This window comes from Crinia signifera, chromosome 7 (assembly GCF_055691185.1).
Source record: "Crinia signifera chromosome 7, ASM5569118v1, whole genome shotgun sequence".
NCBI lineage: Eukaryota > Metazoa > Chordata > Amphibia > Anura > Myobatrachidae > Crinia > Crinia signifera.
Window position 1 is genome coordinate 180,438,409 of NC_139223.1, and position 17,146 is coordinate 180,455,554.

Here is a 17,146-nt window from a genome sequence, read left to right on the forward strand (position 1 = left end):
AGGCATATATAATTAGTTGAAAGTATTTACACAAATAGAGACACACCCATGAGCAGACCACCCAACCAGAACACTGGTCACGCCTCCCACATTATTAGGTGCTGGCCACAGCCCTTATTATTGCGCATAATAGGCCATTGATCATTTTCAGCTCCAGGCCCATTTAGACCTTAATCTGGCTCTGCCTACCGCTGGAGGATAGGTAGGGGCCCCAATACATTGCTATGCCCAGGGGTCTACACTGCTGTTATGTATGTATATATGTGTGTGTGTATTATTATTATTTATATACATTTGGTCTATCTATAATACTTAAACTGACCCGGCATATACTGGGTCACCTAAGTGTCCATCTCCGTGCTTTGTTCCGCCCCTCTGGAAACCCCCTTCTGAAAATCCTGCGTTTGCCACTGCATGCCCTGTGAGTTAGAGCACAGTGGGAGATAGCGGAATATCTCTCCCTGTGTTCAGTGACACTTTTCTATAAACTTTTGTCTCTGACTGCATATATATTAAAGAGTCAGGTTTGCAAATGCAAAGGATGAATAGATATTAGTGCATGCACTTTATATTAGAGAACAGTGGGAGATAGCGGAATATCTTCCCCTGTGCTTAGTGACACCCTATAACAGATATTTCTAAACACTGTTTGATTGCAGTGTTAATTGGATAACAATATGGGTTGATTGCAATGTTAATTGGATAACAATATGGGTAATAGATTAATTATATTGAAAACCTGACACCGACACAAGAATAATGATATATTCAAATTGCTTTCTGGTTAATACCAGTGTATAAGAGCAATATCCATACAGCAGGCTCTCTCCCCGGGCTCCTACAGAGACACGTCTCCGACCACAGAGGAATAAGGTATCACTCTGCCTCTCTTAAACTTTGGGACTCTGCATTCGGGAACGCATTAAAGCAGAATCTAGTCCCCCATACTTTTCCTCTCTATATATACCAGCCCCCGCTATTATTTGGAGTACCGCTCACCCCCCACCAATACCCAAGGGCAAGTGGGTAGCAGCAGCGTGCTCTAGAGAGATAAGAGGCTTGGCTATTTTCTCTATATTAATTCTATACACCTAATTATTTTTCTCACTGGTACGCACTCATCCCAAGTACTCAAGGTGAATACCCTGCACTGAACTTGTATCAACAGGGCATATTTCCTTTTTAGGAAAGGGACAGAAGTAATACCCTAATTTCTACCCTATTATTCAGGAGAAGGTACTCGCTCACTTGTAAAAACCACGGTTATCCCAGACAAGCAGCAGTCCCTAAAACCGGTGGGGGTTGTTTTCCCACCATTTATCACTTTTCTGAGAGGCACCGCAGATATACCAGTGCCATTTTTCTTATACACTTGTATTAACCAGAAAGCAATTTGAATATATCATTATTCTTGTGTCGGTGTCAGGTTTTCAATATAATTAATCTATTACCCATATTGTTATCCAATTAACACTGCAATCAACCCATATTGTTATCCAATTAACACTGCAATCAAACAGTGTTTAGAAATATCTGTTATAGGGTGTCACTAAGCACAGGGGAAGATATCCCGCTATCTCCCACTGTGCTCTAACATAAAGTGCATGCACTAATATCTATTCATCCTTTGCATTTGCAAACCTGACTCTTTAATATATATGCAGTCAGAGACAAAACTTTATAGAAAAGTGTCACTGAACACAGGAAGTGATATTCTGCTATCTCCCACTGTGCTCTAACTCACAGGGCAGGTACCAATATTCTGTCTGTGACTAACCTGATTATTGATTTTACACACAGTCAAGGAAATTGAAAGTCACAAGAGGATATTTGCAATATTGGAGTAATACATTAACCAAAAAGTATATATTTTCGCAAAACTCAAAAAGTTAATTTATCTGTCAGTTGCTCCAAAACCACCCAATATTTATAAAGAGTGGCGATTATAATTTTTGTTTCATATATTTGTATGTCACTGTATATGTGTTGTAAGTTAATGTTATTCTTTATCTAAGATATAATTAAAAGTTACATTTTAAAGAAATTCTGAATAAGTTGTGCCCCCAAAACCAGAGAGTACTGTTCTGTCTGTCCTTGTACTGGTTCTCATCTTACCTATCTGATCGCTTTTTCAGTGTTTGCTTCTCTGACTCTACTTCCTCTTCACTACCTGTCAGTTGGAGTTCCGCAAGGCAGTCTAAAGGCCCCCATACACTAGGGCGACTTGTCCTTAGGACAAGTCACCCCCGACTTCCCCCTGAGCTTCCCCGGCTGCTCCCCGGGGGAGCTTGATTAGATTGGCACTTGATGTGCCATTTTTTACATGTGATAAATCGTCTCGATTTATCACATGTAAAAAACCCGGGGAGCAGGGGGGGGCTGCTGGTGGGAGCAGGGGGGCTGGGGACGCTGCGGGGACACAGACGCTGCGGGGGACACAGACGCTGCGGGGGACACAGGCGGCACAGAGCCGGGCAGAGGGAGCCGGGAGCTGTCAGTGCTAGAAAAAAAAGCCTACTGTATACAATGAATGGGCAGCCTGTGATTGGCTGAGAGCTCTCTCAGCCAATTGCTGACTGGCTGAGAGAGCGCTCAGCCAATCACAGGCCGCCCATTCATTGTATGGGCTTTTTTTTTTATTCAGTGCTGACAGCTCCCGGCACCCCCCGCCCGGCTCTATGCCGCCTGTGTCCCTCGCAGCGTCCCCAGCCCCCCGTGCTCCCTCCACCGCCGCACCGCCCCACTAGGTCCCAAGTCGGGTGGTCGGACGTGCAGCAGGTCCGACCACCTGACGCAGATCCGATGCTCACCGTACCACGCATCGGATCTGAGGGGACATCAAAACTAGCCGATTTTGGTCCGATTTAGGCCAGATCCGACTGATCTGGCCTAAATCTGACCAAAATCGGCTAGTGTATGGGGGCCTTTAGGTCCTCTGCTTTTCTCAATCTATACTTCCTCTCTCGGCAAACTAATCAGCTCTTTCGGATTTCATTATCTCTTATATGCGGATGATACTCAAATCCATATATCAACCTCAGAGTTCTCATCAGTGGTTTTGGGCCGAGTCTCTGAATGAATCTTATCTTGGATGTCTTCTCGCCAACTCAAACTCAATATTTCCAAAACGGAATTAGTTATATTCCCGCCAACTAAGAACAGTCACCATCCTGACATCTCCATCGCTGTTCACAACTCGACAATCTACCCTTCCCCACAAGCTCGTTGCTTAGCGGTCATCCTCGACTCTGAACTGTCCTTTGTTCCCCACATTCAATCTGTCTCCAAATCATGTTACATGCATCTAAAAAACATATCCAAAATACAACCCTATCTCACACAAGACACTACCAAATCTCATATCCATGCACTCATTATATCCCGCATTGATTATTGCAATAGTCTCCTAACTGGTCTTCCCAAGAACAGACTCTCACCACTGCAATCCATTTTAAATGCTGCTGCCAGGCTGATCTTCCTAGCAAGATTCTCATCGTCTGCTGATCCACTCTGCCAGTCCCTCCATTGGTTGCCTGTATATTACTGTATTCAATATAAAACACTTCTACTCACATATAAAGCTATTAACCATACTGCACCAGCATTTATCTCTTCACTTATCACAAAATATTTCCCATCTCGGCCACTCCGCTCTGCACAAGACCTGCGTCTCTCTTCTGCACGGATCACTAGCTCCTATTCACTATTATAGGACTTTCATTGTGCTGCTCCCACCCTATGGAATGCCCTTCCACGCACAATAAGACTCTCCACTAGTCTCCGAACTTTCAAGTGTTCCCTGAAAACTCACCTCTTCAGGCAAGCCTATCATGTTTAAGTACCACAAGCAAAACCCTCTGAGGCACTTATGTATTATATAGCTTTTCTTCTGGACCTACAAGCTATGCTATTACTGGTGCCTGACCTTGTAATTCCCACCTATATCCCTATAGATTGTAAGCTTGCAGCAGGGCCCTCCTAACTCCAAGTCTGTCTGTTGTTACCCAGTTTGTTTTATCACTGTCTACTATTGTAAAGTGCAACAGAATCTGCTGCACTATATAAGAAACTGTAACGGAATCTGCTGCGCTATATAAGAAACTGTAACAGAATCTACTGCGCTATATAAGACACTGTAACGGAATCTGCTGCGCTATGTAAGACACTGTAACGGAATCTGCTGCACTATATAACACACTGTAACGGAATCTGCTGCGCTATATAAGACACCGTAACGGAATCTGCTGCGCTATATAAGACGCTGTAACGGAATCTGCTGTGCTATATAAGACACTGTAACGGAATCTGCTGCGCTATATAAGATGCTGTAACGGAATCTGCTGCGCTTTATAAGACACTGTAACGGAATCTGCTGCGCTATATAAGAAACTGTAACGGAATCTGCTGCGCTATATAAGACACTGTAACGGAATCTGCTGCGCTATATAAGACACTGTAACGGAATCTGCTGTGCTATATAAGACACTGTAACGGAATCTGCTGCGCTATATAAGATGCTGTAACGGAATCTGCTGCGCTTTATAAGACACTGTAACAGAATCTGCTGCGCTATATAAGACACTGTAACGGAATCTGCTGCGATTTATAAGAAACTGTAAACAAATAAATAATTGCGAAGGTGACACCTATAAGCGCAGTGGGCGTGTACTGCTACATTAAATGTAGATGAGCCCCCAAAGCAGTTAGTACAATATACTGCACTTGAAGAGAAGACACTGGTACGTACTATCGGGGATTGTTCATGTTTTGTGTTTTTACATGTGGTTCCATATACTGCAAGTTGCCACGAAAAACCTTATTAGTCATAGAGATATTTGTGCCTTATAATTGTAACCAATGCAGGGGAATGGTACTGATGAAATCCATTTGAATGTATATATCTCAAATTTATTTTTTCCCCCCAGAAATCAGAGATATATAAATTCTGCATAATGTGGGTAAGGTGAAATTAGGGAGATTGCTATACACATCAGGGAGTCAGGGAGATCGCTACTATTTCAGGGAGTCTCCTGCAGAATGCAGAAGGGTAGGCGACTATGGGATATGGGTGCATGCAGGACAGTCACTTACAATGCAGACACGTCTCATTCCCATAGTGCCCCGAACACGACAGTGTAGTGTGCAGTGACCTGAGAAATGGGGTATGGGTAAACCGGACTAGGACAAGACCCTCGGGCCGGACATCAAAATCTGCAGTCCAGAGCTTGTAGCGTCCGGTCCGGGGGTGTCCTGTCTGGGGGTTGCCTGTCCAGGTGGCTGCCTGTGACACCTGTCACCAGGGAGTGGCGGAGGGGGATAATAAAGCCTCCCTGTATGGTCCGGGCATGTAGCAAAAACCGGACGGTCCGGACCACATGGGGAGGCTGTAATCTCCCTTCCTCCTCTCCCTGGTGATAGCTGTCACAGGCATCCCCCCGGACAAGACACCCCCAGGACGGGACACCGCCCCGGAACGGACAGTACAAGCTTCCGGGCTGCAGATTTTGATGTCCAGTCCGGCGGTCCGGGGTCTAGTCCTGGTCCGATTTTTACATAATTCCTGAGAAATGTGCTTTTTTTTTCTGTTTGTGTTGCCACGGGCTTTGTGTATTATACAGTTATTTGGTTCATTTGCAGCCCCCAGTCCATGTCTTTGTGGTTTGTTTCCACCCTCCTCCTACACTGCAATATACATAAGATGGGAATATCAGACAATCCAGCACAGACCACCTGGGTGTCACTACACTGACGAAGGCTGGGGCTTTGGAGGTGGTTACGATGATGCAGAAGTTCCAAAGTGGTTTGAGGGTTAAACGTAAAGCAGTGACTTCAGACTGTGATAGGAGCCAGATGGGAGCAGTTTGAAAAGGGGGGCCAGTTTGGAGGGGAGAAAGGGGGCAGGTTCAGAGGAGGAGGGAAGGGTAGTTTTAGGAGTTTCACACTTGGGCAGGGTTTGTGGGGGGACTGAATTTCCCTCTTTCAGTGCTCATTCTGTGCAGCTGGACCCCTCAGCACTCTCTTCCCCATCACCCCTAGGAGACCACTGCCCCGCAGAGCATCAGAGGAGTCCTGGGAGAGGAACATGACTGGCACACACTTGTGAAGCTGACAAGTTACCTTCTGTCTCTTCAGCTCAGGGGTACGCAGGGAGGGGCACTGACAATTTTGATGATACTGTACAGGGACATTAGGGAGATGATACGTCTTGGTAATGGTATAGCTGACACTGGTTTTGTAGTTGCTGGTGAATGTTCTGTACATAATCTAGTGCCTGCGGGATTATTACCAGCAGCATACAGTAGTAGAGGTACAGTAGTGAGTTACAGTGCTAGCCAGTGCTACTGTATGCAGTCAGGGAGAGGCTGGTGAGCGCACTGCTGTGGTGTACTGTCTGTGCTATCAGTATAGGTGCTGCTGTGGTGTACTGTCTGTGCTCTCAGTATAGGTGCTGTGGTGTACTGTCTGTGCTATCAGTATAGGTGCTGCTGTGGTGTACTGTCTGTGCTATCAGTATAGGTGCTGTGGTGTACTGTCTGTGCTATCAGTATAGGTGTTGCTGTGGTGTACTGTCTGTGCTATCAGTATAGGTGCTGTGGTGTACTGTCTGTGCTATCAGTATAGGTGCTGTGGTGTACTGTCTGTGCTATCAGTATAGGTGCTGTGGTGTACTGTCTGTGCTATCAGTATAGGTGCTGTGGTGTACTGTCTGTGCCATCAGTATAGGTGCTGTGGTGTACTGTCTGTGCTATCAGTATAGGTGCTGCTGTGGTGTACTGTCTGTGCTATCAGTATAGGTGCTGCTGTGGTCTACTGTCTGTGCTATCAGTATAGGTACTGTGGTGTACTGTCTGTGCTATCAGTATAGGTGCTGCTGTGGTGTACTGTCTGTGCTATCAGTATAGGTGCTGTGGTGTACTGTCTGTGCTATCAGTATAGGTGCTGCTGTGGTGTTCTGTCTGTGCTATCAGTATAGGTGCTGTAGTGTACTGTCTGTGCTATCAGTATAGGTGCTGCTGTGGTGTACTGTCTGTGCCATCAGTATAGGTGCTGTGGTGTACTGTCTGTGCTATCAGTATAGGTGCTGTGGTGTACTGTCTGTGCTATCAGTATAGGTGCTGTGGTGTACTCTGTGCTATCAGTATAGGTGCTGTGGTGTACTGTCTGTGCTATCAGGATAGGTGCTGCTGTGGTGTACTGTCTGTGCTATAAGTATAGGTGCTGCTGTGGTGTACTGTCTGTGCCATCAGTATAGGTGCTGTGGTGTACTGTCTGTGCTATCAGTATAGGTGCTGTGGTGTACTGTCTGTGCTATCAGTATAGGTGCTGTGGTGTACTGTCTGTGCTATCAGTATAGGTGCTGTGGTGTACTGTCTGTGCTATCAGTATAGGTGCTGTGGTGTACTGTCTGTGCTATCAGTATAGGTGCTGTGGTGTACTGTCTGTGCTATAAGTATAGGTGCTGTGGTGTACTGTCTGTGCAATCAGTATAGGTGCTGTCTGTGCTGCCTGTGCCATCAGTATAGGTGCTGTGGTGTACTGTCTGTGCCATCAGTATAGGTGCTGTTGTGTACTGTCTGTGCTATCAGTATAGGTGCTGTGGTATACTATCTGTGCTATCAGTATAGGTGCTGTAGTGTACTGTCTGTGCTATCAGTATAGGTGCTGTGGTGTCCTGTCTGTGCTATCAGTATAGATGCTGTGGTGTACTGTCTGTGCCATCAGTAAAGGTGCTGTGGTGTACTGTCTGTGCCATCAGTATAGGTGCTGTGGTGTACTGTCTGTGCTATCAGTATAGGTGCTGTGGTGTACTGTCTGTGCTATCAGTATAGGTGCTGTCTGTGCTATCAGTATAGGTGTTGTCTGTGCCATCAGTATAGGTGCTGCAGTGCTGTCTGTGCCATCAGTATAGGTGCTGTGGTGTGCTGTCTGTGCCATCAGTATAGGTGCTGTGGTGTGCTGTCTGTGCTATCAGTATAGGTGCTGTGGTGTACTGTATGTGCTATCAGAATAGGTGCTGTCTGTGCTATCAGTATAGGTGCTGTAGTGTACTGTATGTGCTATCAGTATAGGTGCTGTGGTGTGCTGTCTGTGCTATCAGTATAGGTGCTGTGGTGTACTGTCTGTGCTATCAGTATAGGTACTGTCTGTGCTATCAGTATAGGTGCTGTAGTGTACTCTATGTGCTATCAGTATAGGTGCTGTCTGTGCTATCAGTATAGGTGCTGTAGTGTACTGTATGTGCTATCAGTATAGGTGCTGTGGTGTGCTGTCTGTGCTATCAGTATAGGTGCTGTGGTGTACTGTCTGTGCTATCAGTATAGGTACTGTCTGTGCTATCAGTATAGGTGCTGTAGTGTACTCTATGTGCTATCAGTATAGGTGCTGTAGTGTACTCTATGTGCTATCAGTATAGGTGCTGTCTGTGCTATCAGTATAGGTGCTGTAGTGTACTGTATGTGCTATCAGTATAGGTGCTGTGGTGTGCTGTCTGTGCCATCAGTATAGGTGCTGTGGTGTGCTGTCTGTGCTATCAGTATAGGTGCTGTGGTGTACTGTCTGTGCTATCAGTATAGGTGCTGTCTGTGCTATCAGTATAGGTGCTGTAGTGTACTCTATGTGCTATCAGTATAGGTGCTGTCTGTGCTATCAGTATAGGTGCTGTAGTGTACTGTATGTGCTATCAGTATAGGTGCTGTGGTGTGCTGTCTTTGCTATCAGTATAGGTGCTGTGGTGTACTGTCTGTGCTATCAGTATAGGTACTGTCTGTGCTATCAGTATAGGTGCTGTAGTGTACTCTATGTGCTATCAGTATAGGTGCTGTAGTGTACTCTATGTGCTATCAGTATAGGTGCTGTCTGTGCTATCAGTATAGGTGCTGTAGTGTACTGTATGTGCTATCAGTATAGGTGCTGTGGTGTGCTGTCTGTGCCATCAGTATAGGTGCTGTGGTGTGCTGTCTGTGCTATCAGTATAGGTGCTGTGGTGTGCTGTCTGTGCCATCAGTATAGGTGCTGTGGTGTGCTGTCTGTGCTATCAGTATAGGTGCTGTGGTGTACTGTCTGTGCTATCAGTATAGGTGCTGTAGTGTACTCTATGTGCTATCAGTATAGGTGCTGTAGTGTACTGTATGTGCTATCAGTATAGGTGCTGTGGTGTACTGTCTGTGCTATCAGTATAGGTGCTGTAGTGTACTGTATGTGCTATCAGTATAGGTGCTGTGGTGTACTGTCTGTGCTATCAGTATAGGTGCTGTGGTGTACTGTCTGTGCTATCAGTATAGGTGCTGTAGTGTACTGTATGTGCTATCAGTATAGGTGCTGTGGTGTACTGTCTGTGCTATCAGTATAGGTGCTGTAGTGTACTCTATGTGCTATCAGTATAGGTGCTGTAGTGTACTGTATGTGCTATCAGTATAGGTGCTGTGGTGTACTGTCTGTGCTATCAGTATAGGTGCTGTAGTGTACTGTATGTGCTATCAGTATAGGTGCTGTGGTGTACTGTCTGTGCTATCAGTATAGGTGCTGTGGTGTACTGTATGTGCTATCAGTATAGGTGCTGTCTGTGCTATCAGTATAGGTGCTGTGGTGTGCTGTCTGTGCTATCATCATAGGTGCTGCAGTGCTGTCTATCAGTATATGTCGACGCGACTGAAGGTCGACATGGGTTAGGTTGACAGGTCATTAGGTCGACACAAGCATTAGGTTGACATGGGGAAGGCTGACAGTCAAAATGTGGACATGGGATTTTTAACTTTTTCTCGTCCCGAATTTTGACATGGACATGGACACAGTCGACATGGACACTGAAACGTAGCACCGCGTCCCCTCATATGGTTCGCTGCGCTCGCCATGCTCCGGGCACAGTGCCTTGCTTTGCTTGGCAAACTATTTTCCCACCACGCCCTAGTGGATGGTAGGGCATGAAATACTGCCTGTCGGCACATGTCGGCTGAAAGAAAGTGAAAAACCCCATGTCGACATTTTTGACTGTCGACCTTCCACATGTCGACCTAATGCTTGTGTCGACCTAATGATCTGTCGACGTAACCCATGTCAACCTTCAGTTATGTCATCCTTTCTGCATGTCGACCTTCAATCATGTCGAACTTAATGCATGTCGACCTAGTGGTGTCGATCTAATGCTTGGGTTATGTGTACTGTGATGGGCACTGGAGTTATGTGTACTGTGGTGGGCATTGAGGTTATGTGTACTGTGGTGGGCACTGGGGTTATGTGAACTGTGGTGGGCACTGGGGTTATGTGTACTGTGGTGGGCACTGGGGTAATGTGTACTGTGGGCACTGGGGTTATGTGTACTGTGGTGGGCACTGGGGTTATGTGTACTGTGTTGGGCACTGGGGTTATGTGTACTGTGGTGGGCAATGGGGTTATGTGTACTGTGGTGGGCAGTGGGGTTATGTGTACTGTGGTGGGCACTGGGGTTATGTGTACTGTGGTGGGCACTGGGGTTATGTGTACTGTGGTGGGCACTGGGGTTATGTGTACTGTGGGGGGCACTGGGGTTATGTGTACTGTGGGGGGCACTGGGGTTATGTGTACTGTGTTGGGCACTGGAGTTATTTGTGTACTGTATACGTCGGCTGGCTCATGTCCTCTCAGTACATGAATGCTGGGAATGCTACAGTACTGTACATGTGGTGACTGCTCGCTAGTCCTGTGCTGCTATATCTGTGTACTGTATATGTCGGCTGGCTTGTGTCCTCTCAGTACATGAATGCTGGGAATGCTACAGTACTGTACATGTGGTGACTGCTCGCTAGTCCTGTGCTGCTATATCTGTGTACTGTATATGTCGGCTGGCTCATGTCCTCTCAGTACGGGAATGCTGGGAATGCTACAGTACTGTACAGGTGGTAACTGGTCACTAGTCCTGTGCTGCTATATCTGTGTACTGTATATGTCGGCTGGCTTGTGTCCTCTCAGTACGGGAATGCTGGGAATGCTACAGTACTGTACATGTGGTGACTGCTCGCTAGTCCTGTGCTGCTGTATCTGTGTACTGTATAAGTCGGCTGGCTTGTGTCCTCTCAGTACGGGAATGCTACAGTACTGTACATGTGGTGACTGCTCGCTAGTCCTGTGCTGCTATATCTGTGTACTGTATACGTCGGCTGGCTCATGTCCTCTCAGTACGGGAATACTGGGAATGCTACAGTACTGTACAGGTGGTAACTGGTCACTAGTCCTGTGCTGCTATATCTGTGTACTGTATATGTCGGCTGGCTTGTGTCCTCTCAGTACGGGAATGCTGGGAATGCTACAGTACTGTACATGTGGTGACTGCTCGCTAGTCCTGTGCTGCTATATCTGTGTACTGTATACGTCGGCTGGCTTGTGTCCTCTTAGTACGGGAATGCTGGGAATGCTACAGTACTGTACATGTGGTGACTGCTCGCTAGTCCTGTGCTGCTGTATCTGTGTACTGTATATGTCGGCTGACTTGTGTCCTCTCAGTACGGGAATGCTACAGTACTGTACATGTGGTGACTGCTCGCTAGTCCTGTGCTGCTATATCTGTGTACTGTATACGTCGGCTGGCTCATGTCCTCTCAGTACGGGAATGCTGGGAATGCTACAGTACTGTACAGGTGGTAACTGGTCACTAGTCCTGTGCTGCTATATCTGTGTACTGTATATGTCGGCTGGCTTGTGTCCTCTCAGTACGGGAATGCTGGGAATGCTACAGTACTGTACATGTGGTGACTGCTCGCTAGTCCTGTGCTGCTGTATCTGTGTACTGTATATGTCGGCTGGCTTGTGTCCTCTCAGTACGGGAATGCTGGGAATGCTACAGTACTGTACATGTGGTGACTGCTCGCTAGTCCTGTGCTGCTGTATCTGTGTACTGTATATGTCGGCTGGCTTGTGTCCTCTCAGTACGGGAATGCTGGGAATGCTACAGTACTGTACATGTGGTGACTGCTCACTAGTCCTGTGCTGCTGTATCTGTGTACTGTATACGTCAGCTGGCTCGTGTCCTCTCAGTACGGGAATGCTACAGTACTGTACATGTGGTGACTGCTCGCTAGTCCTGTGCTGCTGTATCTGTGTACTGTATACGTCAGCTGGCTCGTGTCCTCTCAGTACGGGAATGCTGGGAGTGCTACAGTACTGTACATGTGGTGACTGCTCGCTAGTCTTGTGCTGCTTTCATCAGATTGCGTTGTACCCTGAGCATTGTGGGTATCCCGCCATTAGGCGACGGTGTCTAGGGCGGCAGTTAAAAGGTCCACCACTCTTGGTCAACAGGCAGAAGGTCGACCCGTGAAAAGGTTCGACGTGCATTAGGTCGGAATGGTCAAAAAAATCAACATGGAAAACGGTCGACATGGAAAACGGTCGACATGAGTTTTTCATGATTTTTTTTCTGCCTGACTTTTTTATTCTTTACCATCCCAGGGGGCATAGAGAGAGAATATGTGCCCTGAGCATAGTAACGCATGCAAAGCGGCACGTTTCACTGATATGGTGTCCATGTTGACCTACAGTATGTCGACATAGACACCCCAAAAACTTGAAAAACTCATGTCAACCTTTTCTCATGTTGAGAATTCCCACAATGACCTGTTGACCACGTCGACCTAATGTACATCCACATTTTCCATGTGTCGACCTTCTGCCCATTGACCAATAGTGGTCAACCTTTTGACTGTCGACCTAGAGATTGGCGACCTAATAATCTATCACTGTGGGCTATCTGTTGTGTTCTGTGCATCTGTTGTTTGAGGCCAGTCTGATGCTGCGCTGTGTCCGCTGTTCTGTGGTTCTGAATCTTTGTACAGTATCTATGTGGTGATGTCAGCGCTGCGTCGTACTGTAACGAGACTGCATCTGGGTTACTGGCAGGCAGAAGTAAATCAGGGTTGCCTACTTTTAAAGTCTCCACTCCGGAAGAACCTTGGAGAAAAGACTGTCAGCAGCACTTCTGGGGCGGCGCCTGATGTAGTCATCAAGCCACGCCCCTCAGTAATGCAAATCCCGCAATTCCCTGGTATACGAGGCGGGGGCGGGACTGGAAGGGCATGATTTGCATAGTTAGCCCCTCCCCCGGAAAGCCGCAAATTGTGGTAATTTTAACGCTGCCGCCAGGGAGATGCGGGGGTCTGACGGTATCCGGGAGGGTTGCCCACCTTTCCGGGAGACATGTGGGGGACCCGATTGGTTGCTATGGGCAACATCCCATCTTCAATAGAACTCCTACTGGCCGATATATCGATGCACCATTGGCCAATGTTTGGAGCGATATATTTGTGAATGGCGTTGTTCACAGATATATTGCGCCGGCTGTACACCACAGGTGATGCCTGATATATCGGCGCATCGTTCTCAGCGTACAGCAGCGCCGGGAGACGCCGGTGATCGACAATTTAGTGGGCAGCCCATTTGTGATGTCAGCCCCGACGGATCAAGCAGCATGTATGGAAAACACGCTGCGCCAGATTCTCTAAGCTTCAAAAGTGATAAAATGGAGAGTGATAAACAGCCAGCCAATCAGCTCTTACCTGCCATGTCACAGACTGTGTTTGAAAAATGTCAGACAGGAGCCGATTGGTTGGCTTTATAAAACTCTCCATTTTATCACTTTTGAAGCTTAGAGAATCTAGCCCCCTGTCCGATCTGTCTGTGTGTACCCAGCTTTAGACTGGTACTTGCACAGGATGCTGGGACATGTAGTTCAGCCGCCTACCTCTAGTATTAGACAACAAATTACATGTTTAAAAAAAAAAAAAGCAGATGTTTTGCATTAAAATAGAGACTTCATGCACTGTTACATATAAGAAGATCCGGCCCTTCAATAATAAATACGCAATGTATAACTAGCTGACAGGTCCCTGGTGTACACAGCAGATGCTAATCACAAAGTTGCTTCCCCTATTAGACGCTTGGACCCCAACAGCTGCACTGTGTCTGCCTGTGTTGGAATAAGACAGGATGACGGGACCAGCGCAGCGTTTATAGGCTTTGGTAATATACATGAACAGTTCATGTTCGGTGTTTGGTTACAAGATCATCCAGAGGACTTGCCTGGGTCACACATACTGTATGACTGGATCTCTGTTTAATTCAGGGTTGCCTACTTTTAAAGTCTCGTCTCTGGGAGAAGCTCGTAGAGGAGACTGTCAGCAGCACTTCGGGTGGGCGGGGCCTGATGTAGAGGTCATCAAGCCCCACCCCCCAGTAGACAAATCCCGCAATCCTTGGGTCTACGCGGAGAGGGCGGGGCTAAATGACACGATTTGCATCTTTAACCCCACCGGGAGGGTTGCCCACCTTTCCAGGGGACCGGGGGCCTCCCAACCATTTCGAGGGTAGGCAACCCTGGTTTAATTACAGTCACAAGCCAATTATCCCCTCCCGTTTACTCATATATGATAAAAGGCTAACAAAGCTCTATGGGAGGGATTCAAGTGTTTTGCGCACTGGTGGCCACCCGTATGACATTACGGGTATGAGTTATTTGCTCGACAGTGTCTAGTTCCACAGTCAAAAGGTCGCGTGCTATTGGTTGACAGTCAACATGCCGACACATGAAAAAGGTTTATATGCATAGGTCGACATAGTCAAAAGGTTGAAATGAAAATGGCAACACGGAAAAAGGTTGGCATGAGTGTTTTTGTGTCTGTCGACATAGGTTGACATGTACACGTATAAGCGTATCGCGTCCCCTCGCACATCTCGCCTCACTCGCCACGCTTCGGGCACAGTATTATATTCTTCCGCTATGCCCGCCGGGAAGTATGAACAAGTCGGTTTAAAAAAAAAAAATCACAAATAATTCATGACAACCTTTTTTTTCATGTTGACCTTTTTTCATGTCGACCGTTTGATCACTTTTCATGAGCATTGACTGTGGATCAATAGTGGTCGAGCTATTGACTAAATGACCACATACCTGACATTACTTATATGTTGTTCTGTCATGTTGACGGGCTGCGGTCATGTACACGGGTGTAGAATCATGTACATGGGTGTGACTGAGTGTTCCGCTGTCTGTCATACATGTAGTACTTTCCACAGTAGGTAAATGCTGTCCTTCATTATTACCATCCAGCGAGGTAGGAAAATGAATGCAGGCAGTAGGAAAGTGTGCGCTTGCTAATCCCTTCATGTACTGCCCCACAGTAACTGCGGCATGAGTCAGCCGGGACCATGGACAGTACATGGCATTGTACACAGGGTGGTCGCAGACAAGCCCAGTACACAGGGAACTCATGTTTTCCTCTTTATTCATTTCTGTTCACTCCCCAGTGAGCAGTCACAGCAGTTTATTTACTGAAGCTTCTAAAAATGAAGAGGTGATGTTTCCCATAGCAACCAGTCTTTAGTACATTTATCCCATCGTGGTTCAGATGTATTACGCCTGGAGAAGGGATTAAGCGGAGATAAAGCAGAAGGTGATTACACACCAGCCAATCAGCTGTGTTTGAAAAATGAAAGTTAGGAGTTGATTGGTTGGTGCTTTATCACCTTTCACTTTATCTCTTCCCCAGGCTGAATACATCTGCCCCAGTGTCTCAGAAAATCCAGTATGGGGAATATAACTCAACTGAAGAGTGGTTGAAATGTTTCAGTGGTGCCACCAGTACATGAGGTCAGGCGTCCGACTGCCAATCTGCTTCTTAGAAGTAAAGTGAAAACTTTGCAAGTTATATTTATATAATACCCAAGTTATTTGTTATATAAATGGGTAACATTCCTCATCTTTATGGGGGGAATTCAAGTGTTCTGTGCACTGGCTGCCTCCAGATGGCGCTTGATGAGTAATTACTGCATATATGCTGCTAAATGATATCTTTACAGCGAGTAATCTATGAGTTCACTTTAGTTTTATTAGAAAAACATCTGAATGGTATACTGAAACTCATTTTCCTGGGGGAGATAGAGCAAACCTTCAAAAGAGATAAAGTAAAGATAAAGTGGGGAAATGCCTGCGGCAACCAATCATCTTCAATGTTTATGAGCACAGCCCATAAAATAATAATTTGAAGCTGATTGGTTGGTTCTTTATCGCTATAATTGATTGATGATTATACCCAGAGTGCAGAAGGAGGAGCCCACCTAATCCCCTTCTGTGATGTCACCTCTAGCATTCTATCACATGGTAGAGTAATAGGTGGGAAGACGCAGTAACGGAACCCTGAACAATGTATAAATCACTATACGTATTTGATAGCAGAGGAGTCGTACAGTAGTATTATGGTTCCTCGTTCGGGTTGTGCAATTCAGTGATAAAAAAGCTGAATGAAGAAAATTGTTGCCATCATAATTTTTAAGGTACCATAAAGTTTTTGCAATGCCAAGCAAGGGTAGGGGTCATGCAGGCTCCCTGCTACTTATGATTTGCCTGGGTTAGAAAGATTAGCCACCATAATTCCAACCAGGGGTTAAAGTAAGTGAGAATGGGGTGAAAGTTGTAACGGGGTTCTACCACCTGAAATTTAAGGTGGAACAAGTACTACCTTCACTGCCTTCACTACGGCCCTGCTCAATAATTCCAACAGAAAACCCACATCAATAGATAATTCAGGTGCAGGGGTTAAAGTGAGGGGGTTCTGCTAATTGCAGTGTACCAGTTACCAGGTGTGCTGCAGTTGTACTATATAGGTATAAAACACGTGATCTGCAGGGTACCAGTTACCACATGTGCTGCAGTTTTACTATATAGGTATAAAAACATGTTCTGCAGGGTACCCATTACCAAGTGTGCTGCAGTTGTACTATATAGGTATAAAACACATGTTCTGCAGTGTACCAGTTACCAGGTGTGCTGCAGTTTTACTATATAGGTTAACAACACATGTTCTGCAGTGTACCAGTTACCAGGTGTGCTGTAGTTGTACTATATAGGTATGAAACACGTGTTCTGCAGTGTACCCGTTACCAGGTGTGCTGCAGTTGTACTTTATAGGTGTAAAGCACATGTTCTGCAGTGTACCAGTTACCAGGTGTGCTGCAGTTGTACTATATAGGTGTAAAACACATGTTCTGCAGTGTACCAGTTACCAGGTGTGCTGCAGTTGTACTATATAGGTGTAAAACACGTGTTCTGCAGTGTACCAGTTACCAGGTGTGCTGCAGTTGTACTATATAGGTATAAAACACATGTTCTGCAGGGTACCCATTA

General features: G+C 46.2%; 1 protein-coding gene across 10 annotated transcripts in view; it reads left to right on the plus strand.

Annotated features, from left to right (window-relative positions):
* Positions 1-17,146, plus strand: part of COL6A3 (collagen type VI alpha 3 chain) — a 162,762-nt gene that overhangs the window by 41,243 nt on the left and 104,373 nt on the right. For 6 of the 10 annotated variants that reach the window (XM_083154542.1, XM_083154543.1, XM_083154547.1 and 3 more), the window contains exon 1: positions 15,570-15,613. The exons of 2 other annotated variants lie outside the window; for them this stretch is intronic. In XM_083154542.1, coding sequence (XP_083010668.1) covers positions 15,585-15,613 — 29 coding nt within the window. In that variant the 5' untranslated portion in view covers positions 15,570-15,584. Of the gene's footprint in view, positions 1-5,962; positions 6,140-15,569; positions 15,614-17,146 lie in introns of those variants that run through there. 2 more of the 10 variants (XM_083154544.1, XM_083154551.1) reach the window with 1 other exon arrangement.